The sequence below is a fragment of the Neodiprion fabricii genome, chromosome 5 (genome assembly GCF_021155785.1).
Source record: "Neodiprion fabricii isolate iyNeoFabr1 chromosome 5, iyNeoFabr1.1, whole genome shotgun sequence".
NCBI lineage: Eukaryota > Metazoa > Arthropoda > Insecta > Hymenoptera > Diprionidae > Neodiprion > Neodiprion fabricii.
In genome coordinates, this window is record NC_060243.1 from 26,281,875 (window position 1) to 26,296,021 (window position 14,147).

General features: G+C 38.8%; 2 protein-coding genes and 1 long non-coding RNA gene across 5 annotated transcripts; 2 read left to right on the forward strand and 1 right to left on the reverse strand.

Annotated features, from left to right (window-relative positions):
- The first annotated feature begins 3,222 nt into the window (after positions 1 to 3,222).
- LOC124182543 lies at positions 3,223 to 12,582 on the forward strand. Its single transcript, XR_006870801.1, has 2 exons — positions 3,223 to 3,305; positions 12,411 to 12,582. It is a non-coding gene; the product is annotated as an uncharacterized LOC124182543 (long non-coding RNA).
- On the forward strand, positions 4,303 to 11,442 carry LOC124182533 (formin-binding protein 4-like). Of its 3 annotated transcripts, none has more exons than XM_046569949.1 (13): positions 4,303 to 4,738; positions 5,361 to 5,518; positions 5,648 to 5,765; positions 5,939 to 6,148; positions 6,275 to 6,440; positions 6,528 to 7,648; positions 7,811 to 8,262; positions 8,372 to 8,523; positions 9,523 to 9,668; positions 9,829 to 10,077; positions 10,187 to 10,548; positions 10,650 to 11,048; positions 11,161 to 11,442. In XM_046569949.1, exons 1-13 carry the CDS (start codon positions 4,663 to 4,665, stop codon positions 11,251 to 11,253), a joined length of 3,702 nt encoding a protein of 1,233 aa, XP_046425905.1. In that variant the 5' UTR covers positions 4,303 to 4,662; the 3' UTR covers positions 11,254 to 11,442. The 3 variants fall into 3 exon arrangements, with proteins under 3 accessions (XP_046425905.1, XP_046425906.1, XP_046425907.1); XM_046569950.1 differs by having other exon boundaries at positions 4,304 to 4,738; positions 8,390 to 8,523; XM_046569951.1 differs by having other exon boundaries at positions 4,305 to 4,738; positions 10,689 to 11,048.
- Positions 12,369 to 13,931, reverse strand: LOC124182539 (40S ribosomal protein S13). The gene is made up of 3 exons (XM_046569964.1): positions 13,778 to 13,931; positions 13,142 to 13,269; positions 12,369 to 12,730 (listed from the first exon to the last, which is right to left on the reverse strand). The coding sequence occupies exons 1-3, from the start codon at positions 13,798 to 13,800 to the stop codon at positions 12,426 to 12,428; spliced, it is 456 nt and encodes a 151-aa protein (XP_046425920.1). The 5' UTR covers positions 13,801 to 13,931; the 3' UTR covers positions 12,369 to 12,425.
- Between the last annotated feature and the right edge of the window lie 216 nt (positions 13,932 to 14,147).

Consider the following 14,147-nt stretch of genomic DNA (forward strand, 5'->3'; position numbering starts at 1 on the left):
TTTTTCGTCTCTACGCGCCCTCCCAATGTTTCATTTGGCATATGCATCTTATTTTCATCTATCATTGAATCACCATTTTTTTCTCTGCACCTCTATTTTCTAGGTATTGTGGTATTTAACATAATCCATGGCAACTCACCACCATATTTGAAGGAGTTATTTTCTCTCCAAAATCAAACGAACCATACTTCCCGACAGCAAAAAGCTCACTATTTCCACTTACCTCTACAACGCACGTCTACCATGTATTTTGAACAACATTATTTCCCAGGCTTCTAGGTTCCGAACTGGGTCCGCGATTTTCGCGACGCAAGATTCGCGGCCCGCCAATCTGCCAATCTGGCGTCGCTGAGTTTGCAGAACAATTTCCGCGATTTTCGCGACGCAAGATTCGCGGCCCGCCAATCTGCGAATCTGGCGTCGCTGAGTTTGCAGAACAATTTCCGCGATTTTCGCGACGCAAGATTCGCGGCCCGCCAATCTGCTAATCTGGCGTCGCTGAGTTTGCAGAACAATTTCCACGATTTTCGCGACGCAAGATTCGCGGCCCGCCAATCTGCGAATCTGGCGTCGCTGAGTTTGCAGAACAATTTCCGCGATTTTCGCGACGCAAGATTCGCGGCCCGCCAATCTGCCAATCTGGCGCCGCTGAGTTGGCAGAATATTTCACTGGACCCGAACAGGTCTGAAGGTGAATCTAGGTGGTAACTCATGATTCAGGAAGCTAGGTTAGAAAGTGTTATCCACTTGAGATCTGACGGAATATATTTTGCGCCAAGAATACACCATAGAAGCACGATGTACGGTTTGGCAGCGGAAGTGGGTTCGTAAATTCTACAGTCGAACAGCAAACATTCATTCTCATCGTCAAGCCGTCGTAAAGCCATTAGCAATTCCAATTAATTCACAGAATTTCGATGACAGAAATCTAAAATCGCGAATATCTCGAGAACGGTGATAGATACGGCAAAACTAACGAAATTTCGTAGGAAACCTAAAGGGGAAATAGAATCGGGCAGGTAATCAGCCCATCGTAAGAACTCCCCTGGGTCCCTCAATTTTATTTCGATTTTAATTTTAATTTTCAAACCTTAAATCGCGAATATCTCGAGAACGGTGATAGATAGCGCAAAAATAGCAATAATTCGGGATCTGCGGGTTCGATATTATCTAAATCCATCAGCAACTCCGATTAATTAACAGAATTTCGATGACAGAAATCTAAAATCGCGAATATCTCGAGAACGGTGATAGATACGGCAAAACTAACGAAATTTTGGAGGTATCCTAAAGGGGAAATAGAATCGGGCAGGTAATTAGCCCATCGTAAGAACTCCCCTGGGTCCCTCAATTTTATTTCGATTTTAATTTTAATTTTCAAATCTTAAATCGCGAATATCTCGAGAACGGTTACGGATACGGCAAAAATACTGAAAATTCGCGATCACTCGGAGGGGGTACATAATTTATGATCATTATAATGTAAGAATTCCCAATAACCCAGAAAACTCTCAAGGTGCAAACTCACCAATGTAGCTGAGAACTGGAAAATTTACTCCGAAGTCTCTGCTTAAATCTGCAAAGAACAAAACAGAACATATCAATTAATCTAGGATGTTGCCTTTTCAGTTTTCAATGTCATCGTCACTGTTGTCCAGTTTTCATAATAACGTATAGCGTGTCATGCAAGATCAAAAGTTCGGCTTGACATGTAGCACTTTGGATTATCAATCAATAATTGAAGTCAGCATTGTTACCTCGACGCAGGGCTGCTCAAAACTTGCAGTATTTCCATGCATATAGTATTTCACGTAGCATCTCATGTTTATTGGTGAAACGACGCACTTGTCACGTCATTTAGATTTCCACTCATCACTTGTAATCCAAAAATCCGCACTGCAATAACACTTGATTCTACACTCACTTTTTGTACTGTTGCTGTCTGTTTCGACCGACTGAATAAACTTGCTAATAATGCAACTGCGCATTTGCCGAAAATCGGCCAAAGAAATAATAAAATTGACACACGACTCATCGAAAAAAAGTAGACTTCACTGAAATCTGAAGTTGTACAAAACAATGAAAACTCGAGACACGAAACACACTGATCGAACAACGCGACACAACTTGATCAACACGGTTTTAATGTTGAACTGATACCGGTAACACGTGATTTCGCCCCGAACGCTCGGAAACGACTGATGCCGCACGGCGCTCAAAAGAGTCTTGTATCCATTCTCTGAATCACGGAAGATAATAATTCTCCCTCCATCTTTGTTACTCTTCCCATGGAGTGGGGGTTGATTCGATTCGATAGCGAAACTTTATAAATTTCCAGAGACCATTCTTGCTGCTGCATGGAAAATTGAAAAACTTATAAAGTACATACATATAGCAAAATATTATGTGTAAGTACTATATTAATAATAAAATAGGAAAAATTTGTCACATCTGTAATGAAATCACAAATATTTCAATATGTGAAGCCTGTTATATTGTAATAAAAATTATAAAAGTCCTTTGATAAGTTCATCTTTTTGTTACAAGTTCACGTAAAAGTCACGATCCTAAAATAAAGTGCACAAACCATTGGCGTTCCTTTAATACGACAAAAACATTGACATCGTCGGTAATGTAGTTTCCTACGACATTTCTACACCATTGCGGTCGTGCTGTGATCGGTCACGTATTTAAATCCCATTGACATGCTGCGCGATCATACATGACGATTCGGAGTACGGATGTCAATTGTATCTCCCTATGCGATCAGTATTGATCGATTCTGTTTATAACACTGCAATTCCTGTAACAAAAGGTGAGCAAATTTGTTGGTATGTTTAGCGAACAAAATGTGGAAGTACAATCTAACTTCCACAGTATTATAAACTTGTTGATAGTTCCATATTCTCAAATCTATACAAATATTGACATCCGAATTATCAATTTCAATTCTCATTCTGTCACAGGGGTCACCTTCTCAAGAACGGAAGGAGATACGGCAGAGCTAACTGAATTTTAGCGGGTTTAATAAAGAGGGAAGTATAAGATGCATGTTCAGTGCCTGAGCGTCGTTTTGTGCCCGTGTCATTGCGATCTCCGTGCGAGCCGCGCTCGAACGATTCGTCTCCGCAGGGATGCCAAATCTCGCGTAGATAAGGAGGCGAGCGCGCATCACGCATTTTTTAAAAACAGTCAAGTTAAGTCGTCCGTCTAGTGACGATCGTGAGTGACGCCGTGCGTTCTCTCGTACCACGACCAAAAGACGAGAGGCCCAAATATACTCTCGTATACGTTCGCTCTACGGAGTAAGGTAGATGAGTGCGGCCCGAGTGTCTCTCATTCTACACGGGACCGAGTGCCCATACACGCATACTAAGGGTGTTGCACCCTTTCATCATACAACGAGCCCGAGCGCTCTTGGTGTACTACCAACACCAATCATACTCTCATACACGTTCGCTCCTCGGAGTAAGGCAAACGCAAATCATACGAAATTCGATTGAATCGAATAAAACAAAAATCGCCGTACGAAACGCACTCGAGATCGCGGTGGCATGAGCCAAACGGGCTGTAAGCGGCATATACCCATTCATATACACAATCGACACATGCTTTTATACGTTTACAAATACACGTTCATACTTCGTGGGTTTTTATGCCGCAAAGCTTTTCCCACAAGAGCCAATAAAAATTCATTGCGTCGACAAAATTGCGGACCCAGTTCGGGACCTAGAAGCCTGACAATGATTTGCAATGATAACTGAAAATGAAGAAGACCGTCTGTATGAGGTTGAGATTATCAAACGATGAGAATGAATGTTTGCATTTGGACTGATGAGACTATCATTTGATATTTGCTTCTCCGTTGAATTTTTTATTACGTAGGTTGAATATTTTCCGACATCGACCACGGTATTGCGGTACCATACTATTCTTTTGTGACAATTCACGCTCCGTAAAAATAAGCAGCAGCATAACCTCAATCCACAGCTTTACACACGAGAGATTTACAGCTTTTGTTTCATTTCGTGTACGTTGGCGCCCTGTTCAACAGACGAAAACATCGCCGCGATTTTCGGGGCGATTTCAGCGACCAATGAAATTGAATTATTTGACGCATGCGCAATGTATGTATAGTTTCAAGAGATTGTCCGGGTTAAGACCGTGGTCCGGGTACTTGCTCTAAGAAGTAATAGAGCTCTCACGCAGGCGCAATAAGTCTCTGCCATAGTGAGAAAGACAGAATATTTTGTTCTCTCTTTTTATCCAACGCTACCTAACAACCAAGGCTCCTCCATTTCTATAAGGTTTATAATACTCCGTGACTTCGAGGTTGTTTTGACTTTTAAGGTTATGTAAGTCCTAGTAGATCTGAGGGTGTGAGAGAGGATTGCGTTTAATTAGTATTTATTCATTTATTATTTGCGGCGCTGTCGTTTGTTGAACGTGTCTCATCACTCAGGCACAACGGAACTATGTAGAAAAAAAGACATGCCGTTGAAAACAGAGAAATAATAACAAAGGGTAACATTAATGGTGGAAGAAGGACATACCTATCTGCATATCCCATTCCGTACAATTTTGTAGATGAACGAACCAGAATTGAAAGAATTGTTGCACCGTATGTTGTAAACTATATATCTGAGTTACTGTAACATACAAATGAAGAGACGACAGCGGAGGCCCGTTTTGGATATCAATAGCGAACAATCAGAATCTCCTCGGGGACGCTGGCAAAGTAATTACAATTTCCATTGGATTGTTAAAATGCATCTTTTTGTTTTGTCGCTAACTGTATCATCGATTATCAAATTCCAGCGAAAATTCCATAGCAATGCATTTTGGCTCTGAATAGAGCCTGCGATAAAATATTATCTTAAGTGAATTTTCGTTTGTAAAGGTAACTTACATCAGTACATGTTTCACTATCTCAATAAACTTGTATAAAACTTTTGTAAACCATGTGGTATTCTTGTAATTTTGTCACAATCTTTAGTTCATGTTTATTCTTTTATTTTGACTTGAGTCATGACGGTTTTTTTTTTCAAAGTTGAGGCAAAAATTAACATTTCATTCAAGATTTCAGACCGTCATTTCATTTTTGCCAACTGTTCAATTCTAATTCTCTTAATTTTTTAAAACCAATTAATTTCATTGTTCATGCGTCAGTTTTACTTTATTTATTTCTAACCAGAAATATATAGCTTACATTATTCAAGTGTAGTGGTAAAAAAAAACCGAGATAGTGTCCAATTTTTTTACAAATAAAAGTTTTTTATTTTTTATGTATGGCTTTAACCAGGTATCTGTTAGTAAAAAAATTTAGGCAATAGCGTAATAATTTTTTTGTAAAATTATAGACAAATATCAACAGATCGCTGTTGATCACCCAGAACAAAATGGAAACCCGAATAATCCATTGGCCAGTTTACTTGGCCAGTATAACTCGGACAGTGAAACCGAAGATGTGAAACAAGAATCCAATCAACTGAATGATAAAGTTAACGACTTTTTAAAGGTCATTCTTGATGACTTAATCTACCTTGAGTCTAAGTCTAACTTGAGTATTTTGGATCTGTATTTTTATTCCATAGTTTATCATCATTGTTGCTTGTACAAATGGAAAAATTTAGAAATGGTTTTGCAGGAGATTCAAATGATCATCCCGGACACTGTTAATTCTAACAATACTAAGAAAACGACCGATCCAACGATTCCATCACAGCGGAGTAGTCAGCCTGGGCAAAATGAAACCTCAAACAGCCGTAATAATTTTATAAACTTGAAACTCACTACAGAGATCATTCAGATGTTTAAAAATTAAATGAAATTTTTATACTTAGATAACGCACACTTTTTTTACAATTCTCTGAAGCATTAATATTAGAGTTTTAAAAATGTTTGCACTGTTCACTTTTTTTTTTTACTGTTCTTATAGCCTGGCAAGAATGTTTCGATGAGACAACAGGTTACCCGTATTACTGGCACATTGAAACAAACGAAGTAACTTGGGAAATGCCAAGTGAAATGAGATTACACCGGGAAAAATCCTCTCAAGTTAATCAGAATCAGAATCAGGTCGCAATACAGCATCAAACTCATCCTGCTCACACCCAAGTACAATGGCCAAATTTTCTGCCAAACACATGTAAGCGACTGATGTCAATTACAATTAAAAACTTTTATTAAATATTTTACACACTGTAGCATTAACTGTAATTTCCGTAAAAAATACTATTCGTTCGTTTTTTCATCACTACACCTGTATTATTAGATCCAGAACTGCAAACCAACATTCCAGAGGGAATGATACCCAAAGAAGTCGTTGCTAGAAATAGAAATAGACAAGTTGGTATATCTAGAGGGAATCAACCAAGTACTGAACTCACTACTGAAGCTCCAAAAAAAACTGGGCCAAAGGATGATGAATCTGACGATGAGTACGATCTTTCGAAATTTCGGTTATTTTTTTTTAACTGCATTTGCATTACGTTGTCCTGTTTACTAACATCAAGATTTTTTTGCAGGAAAATTGAAATGATAACGTCGTTTGGCGATGATGAAAGTGAGTCTGACGGAAGCGACAGTGATTCTGCATTGAAAAAATCAACATGTGACAAAGTCTCTGCCCAAAAAATTCATAAATTGAAAGAAGTTTGTAAGAATTCCCTGTCCGAAGTCGAGGAAAGTCCTTCTATTGGTCCTTTTCTTCCACTGGAAATCATTCCCATGATACACGGACCTGAGAACGTTAGTGAAAATGGTAATAGTCATGTAGATAATGGTATAGAAAGTGTTACCAAAGCCGAGGGAAGGGATGAAAATGTATATTCGAGCAGAAAAATTGAGAATTCTTTAGTGAACCAAAAGGTGACTGTTAAGTCTGAGGATAGTGAAGAAGAGAATATATTAATGAGACTCAAGAACCAGGCAAAGCTGCTACAGTCATTGGGAGGTGAGGTTCCAGAGTCTGTTGAAACTTTGATAAAGGATGAAGTAAACGATCAGGCAGAAAATCTGGAACAAGATGACATAATTTCACAGATAGAGAAAGAGATGCCCGTGGATCACGCGAGAAATTTTAGTTCTATTAGTAAAATGAAATCAGAAACATTGAAGGGCTTGAGTAGCAAATCATCCAGACTACAAGAGACTAAGAAAAACAAGGATATCAAAATCTCACTTGTTGCTGGGTACAGCGACGACTCCGACTTTGAGGAGGAAACTTCACCCAAGAAAACTGGGAATGCTCAACCACTATTTCCAATAATGTCCAACTATACCGGCAAAGAGAATTCTGATAATGTGTTGCACAGTACACTGAAAGTTTCCGACGAATTTAGTCCTGCAAAGGATGTTTCTGTGGTTATTTTAGGAATAAAAGGTGCAGAACAGAAGCAATGGGATTTTGTTAATGCTGGTAAATTATCGAACAGCAGTGCAGAGGACGCAGACAATGCAGACGGTGATTCAAGAGGAACAACTGATAATACGAGTCAGTCAGCGCTGAATGGACAAGAAAGCTTAGAATCTGGTGAAACTAGGACAACCAGATTGGACACTGAATTAAGCCGTCAACAAACTTTTTTGGAGAACTTGGAAATGCCAGTTAAAGGATTTCAGCGAAAAAAACGAATTGCTTTTGATGGTATATTTTTTACACCTTCACATTCTGCTTGATTCTTCATTTACTTCTTGTGAGAAATAATTCAGAGAGCATCTGCGTTATATTACACTTTATCATAACAATTGATGTGAATCAATTGAAATTTTCTTACTAACCGCACTAAAATTCATACACTTTTTACAGTTGTGCCAAACAAAATAAGCAAACCACAGTCGGAGTCTGTGACAAATCAGGCTTCGAGAACTGAACCCTCATCTTTGACTTTTTCGACAACTGGAACATCTCTGGATGATTCAGAACGCCATGGGTTTGGATTTCATAAAGAATCTAAGGCGCAACCAGACGCTGAGACTGGAGATTCCTCCGGAGAAGTTTCAAGAGATAGAATTACCAGCAACAAACAAAAAACAGATAAAGAAACTAGTCAATCAAACAAATGCATAAGCTTTGTCAAGGGAGAAACGACTGAGATCTCTATCAGTACAGAGGAAAATGTCAAGTCTGAAGTAGATAAACCAATCGTTGACAATAAACAGTTAAAAGAAATGACTGAGATTGTTATGGAAAAAATTAAATTTCTCTCTGAGGGAAGCCAGAATCTTTCGGCCATTCAAATAATGGTGATACAGCTCCAAGTAAGATTCCTATACCTTTTTGGTAGAACAATTTTAATTTCCATTCGCAATCGCATGTTCGGTTATCGAGATCAATCACTTTTCAAGTCTAAAGCAACATTTTCAATAGAAATTTCAAATTCAACAGACCTTGGTTGGCGCATGGGAGGCAGGAGACTTGAAGGAAGGCTACTTGCATGAGTGGTTGAAGGGTACGGGACTTGAGTTGGGCAGATTAGAGCAGGCAGCTGCGCCTCCAGGATGGGATTGCCACTGGGATAGGTAGAGTATCTCACACACACCGTTAATACACGTGATATTCACCTGCTGCAAGTTTTTGCGGCTATAGAGCTGGTAAAAAGTACAGATTTGCCGAAAAGATTCCACTTACGTCTCAATTTTCGGTGCTCATTTTATTTCTTTCTCATTGTTCCCAACGATTTCATCATCTGCAAACTGCAAGAAGATGGAAGAACAATTGTCACGAGTTTTCGGGAAAAAACTCCGCATGACCACCACAAAAAATAGTTTCACATAACTTCTTCTAGATCGAATAACTGAAACTTGGATGACACTTTGTGACCAATTTTAAATACGATATTGATCAACGAGTTTTCAGATATCCAACCGAAATAATTATCTTCGTGATTTATGCTTTGTCTTGCTGTTTTAGGTCATCGGGAAGCGATCATGATTTCAGTGGAAGACATCGGATTGCCAGAGTGCGGGATATTTTACAATGTTTTAGAGCATAAAAACTAAAATAAATTCATTCGTGCTTCGCTTACTAGCAGAGCCAAATCAAATTTACCAATTATAAACAATTCCTAGATAGCAAAAGGCGAATATCCTGGTTTCTTCAAATGCAAATTTCTTTTTCTTTACTCAGCATGAAAAAGCAAAAGAAATTTCATCTACATTTTCGAAGAGGTTTTTTTTTTTTGATTTTCTCTGCGTGTTTCAAGATACTCCTGCGATATTTCAAATTCTTCTCTGTGACTTTAATATCAATTTTTTCATGTTATATTTCTGATAAATGTAATTAGGAATTTAACACATGAAAAAAATAAATAAATAAATAAATAAATAAATAAGAAGGAAGGTTCCTTCTTGGCGAACCGCAACGCAGGTAGGGGTATCAATGGATTATGTTACTACTGTTTAAAAAACAAAAAAAAAAACAAAAAAAAGTTGCACAAGACGTGCAGACGAGTAAATAAACGATTAAAATCTACCCAATATTCTCACACATTATTTTCCTTCTCGGGGGGATGTTTTTAGATCGCATAAACGATACTACTATCGCAACTCTGTCACTGGGGAGGCTCAATGGACATATCCAGAGGCTGATGTTGTTGGCGGTACTGAGGAAATGGACTTGTGCACCACGCCACCTCCCCCAGAGGACGAGGGTCTGCAGCTAATCGGTACATATATTTTCATTAATTAAAATGACAATTGGAGAAAAAAAAAAATCAGCCTCTCAAAATCCACAGAATGTCTTTCGAGATTTTGGATGATAAAATCAAAGAGAAAGTGATTGCAAGATCACAAAAAGCGTCTGTAATCACTGACTTCTTGTTACAGAAGAGGCGTCAAATGAAACTGAGCAGAAACCTAAATTGGATTCAATGCCATTAATTATTACTGGCGACAACAAAATCATCCAGGTAACCAAGGACGAGTATAAAAGCTTAGAGGCTCCACCTCCACCTCAGATTTCAAGTCCAAGTCCTCCGCCACCGCCGCGAATATTTGCAGCCGACTTGAAGAAAGGTAAAAAACGACGAGGAAGTACCAGTGAGCGGAGTTTAGACTCAAAAAAAGAAAAAACAGGTAAATGAATATCATGTCTTTAACAATTATGCTTGAAAATCTTGAATGTAAGAATGGTAATAAATTGCTTAATGGTTACATGTTCTTAATGTTGGCTATTTTTTTACAGAGACGGCAGGTTCTTTGTCCGATGGAAACGTCAGTGTGGATCCCCCGCTGCCCTCGTCTCCCCCCAAGAACCCTTCTCAGCCTCCACTTCCTCCGACTCCTCCTCATCCTGCGGTTATTCCAAACCCACCTAGCAGTGAACCCTTACCTCCAGGTGTCGACCCTAAAGATATGCCTTATCCTCTGCCGGCTGTAACTGCGGTGGAGCAGAGCGTTGTCTACCCTGGGCCAACGCAGCAGACAAATCCGATTTACGCAGCAACGATCAGTGATCGAGGGATAGCTGTTCCAATTATTGATCACCGGTCGACGATCATTCAAGGACAACTAATGCACTACCCAACGTATCAGCATTTGCACAATGTAAGATGATCTAATTAATCATTGCTGAGGTAGAGAAAGTTTAGAAAAACAAAATCGGGGAACAGTGAAATAATTGAATAATTTTCTTTGTTACGCTGAAGCAATTGGATTGCTTGAAATTTATATTTTTTTTCCAACAGCAAGCAATGATCGCGGCAGCAGGAAGTCTGACAGGCCAGGAAGCCGTACAATTCGTGATAACAGATTATGCTCAAGTTTATGCCAATACACAGGTGATTGCCAAGCCTCCTGTCAAATCGCAGACCGAATCGCTGGGCTCAGCCCTTGATTCGTTTTACAGCGATATTGCATCTATCGAAAAAACAAACTCAGAACAAGAATGTATGATTCAACAAGACATTGAAACACGCCGGAAAGAAGCTGCTACTCCTCCACTAGCAACATTGCCTAACACAGTAATTACGTCATCTTCGCATGCAGAAATCGAACAGCCTAACGCGTCTATAGATCTTGCAGGAAAAGAGAAAAAGAAGAAAAAGGTATACTGATTTAATTATAGGTTTTAATTTCCTGAGATTCACTTTAACAATTACTTACCCATGTTACTTTACTGATTTTCTTTTAATGATAAATTTGTTCATTTATTTTTAGACGAAAATAGGTATTGGAAAGAAACAGAAAGAGATGTCGACTATGGTAGCGAAATGGCAGAAAGCTCAGCAGGACTTTGGTGACAGCGAATAGAACGAATTACAGTGATGAATTCAGAAGTTTATATGATTCACATTACCTGATCAACATACAGTGAGAATAAAGTGTTACAATATAAGGACAGAATGAGTGGAATTGGAATAGAATAGTAAATGATAAGAATATAATATGTATTATACTTTGCAGAAATAATTGTCAAGACAATTAAATTTTTCAATTAAATCTCGAAATTTTATTACACCGAAATCCCAAGTCTCACAAATGTAAGTGAATATGAAATCTGTTTGAAATAGCACAAACATCTGGCTTAGTGATTGGAGTCAGGATTGGCTGTAGAATCTGTTTAATTAAGGAATAATTAGTAATTCTTAGTATGATGATCCATCTCTGTAATGACAGGATAACTAGTCAGGAGAGATGAGACAATAATCGAAAAGCCTTTAGATTCTCCAAAGAGTAGGCCTTCGGGCTGAAACTAGAATATCTGGCTACCGCCAGCAAGAGAAGAATCAGCTAAGACTTAGTGAAGGTGAGTTTCTGGTCTAGAAGTACACAAAAGGGATAGAATTTGCTTAGTGATAATCATCAAATGCAAATGAAACCTTATGTACTGTACTCAATACAACACAATGATTCAATTGAACGAAAGTAGTCTGTCAATGAGAGAGTGCAGATTTAAAATCGTGAGATACGATAACAAGCAATATATAGCTAAACGTCAGCCCGTAGTAGCTAGCTGAAAGGTGGTTGACAACTGAACGATCCAGAGGAAAGCTCCCTTATATACTCAAATCACGGGCGCGAGAGCGTCCGCTTGTTACGATCGATAACAGAGAATAATCTAGGAAATTGAAAACTGAAGAGAGCTAATAATTATCGGAAAATAAGAAGCAGACGTGTTAGGTCGTACACAAAAACATCGACTTTTTTAAACAAAATTACAAAGAAAAATAATGCCGCTTTCAAATACCTTTTCAAAGAAATATTATAGAAATTCTATAAACTCTCCATTTTAAACGTAGATTTGATGATTCGGAAAATATTTTTTTCACTTTGTTCTACCGACATCTACCTGAAACACGAGATCAGAGATAGAGGATCTGTTTGTGGTTGTAACCAAATCATGTGAAAAATAAAATTGCGGACGATTAAATCAATAAGTGGAATTTATTGATGTAATAAAATTTTAGTGTACAGATTATCATTTAAGCGACAAGGGCGCTAGCTGTGGAGCTTTCGTACTTCCAGTTGGGAGGAAGGGTACTTTTGGTTTTGTAGTAACGAGCAAGCCTGTGGATTCTGGATTCTACTAGAATCAAACGGAACTTGCTGTCCTTGTCCTTGCGATTGCGCTCCAAGTGTTTGCGGATAGCTACTGCCTTCTTGATCAGGTAGTACAAATCCTCTGGTAGGTCAGGCGCCAGCCCCATTGCCTTCTGGATGCGCAGGATCTTGTTGCCGGTCAAAAACCGGACTTGGGCAACTCCATGAGAATCACGAAGAATCACACCTAGGTAGTTTAAAGATTGATTACAGATTTATTCAACTCGTATCAGCGCTATTACTATATAGTGCTATTGATCATACATTTGAATCAAGCTTGCTGTTCAACGTTCAAGAATTGTTAGTGGCTACCTATAATGAAGTTGAGATAAGGTACCCAAAATCACCTCAAAAGCCACAAATAAAATTAATCTAGCAAGCGTCTAGGAAGGGATAAGACTAGATTCAGTCAAACCTCAGCTGGTAGCTTGCATAATTTTAAAACTAAGTAAGCCGACATAGTATCTAAATGATAAAATAAATAGCTGGCGTTACTCGCTGTGCGCATCTTTATACGTGTATATAACATGTTTATGCAATGTGTGCCTTCTTTGTCACGACACAGCTTGTTGCACATGGTTTAATAAAAGATACATACCAATTTGAGACGGAGTCAGACCCTTCTTGGCCAGTTTATAGATGTGTTCCTTACAGTCCTCTGGGGTGAGTTTCAGCCATGTTGGAACGCTGCGCCTGTAGGGCAACGCTGACTGGGAAATACCCTTTCTACAAAGAGATAAACAAAAAATTTTTATTATTGTTACTTCATGGGTGAAATTGTTTATTCAACGTTAGAACCGATATGATTTAGTACTGTTCAGTAACGTGAACCACGTGTTGGAAATGTGCAAATGCATAATTTCACCGATATGCCGCTTGCATCAGCGGTTATGACCATCAGACAAGCCACAGCATATTTTTAGACGATATTTTTCGAAGTTATTTGTGCTCCGTGCTGTGCAACCGTTATTGGAAAAACGGACGCTAGCTAGAAATTATTGACGGCAAATATTCGTGGATGAAACGCCATTGCGGAAATATCACACCGCGGGATGAACACATGGCGACGACATCCCGCGAGTAGGTTTATTCACGCGTATATCAGTGTCCATACACCGCTTAGCGAAGGTGTTTTAGCTTTTAAATTATACGGGATTTTACGAGATTCGTAAAATCTAAGGAAAAGAAAGGTTTATATTCCAAACTTTTGATATTTAAGACAATAATCTCTTACCCGGGAGCGTGCATGCGACCCATGATGCCAGATTTTTCTTACCGAAAGAACTGCACTAGCGCCCTTTCGGCGGACAACACAACCACCTAGGTCATTGGTCATAAAATATTCAGGCTGTCGGCTGGGTGGCGCGTGCTTTACGCAACGTTGCAGCAATCACAAGACCCTTACCAGAAATGGTTTTACCAATTGCGTTCATGAACAAACACTTGGCACTTCTTCACAGTGAAAGACCTTTTTTACTTTTACAATCATTCAACATACGTAAGCGTTGATGTAATAAAAAATGTAAATAATGTTGAATTTCGAAGGATGATTTCAAAAGTAAAAATGCCCCTTGCAAAACTTCAATGTAACACTAACAAATTCC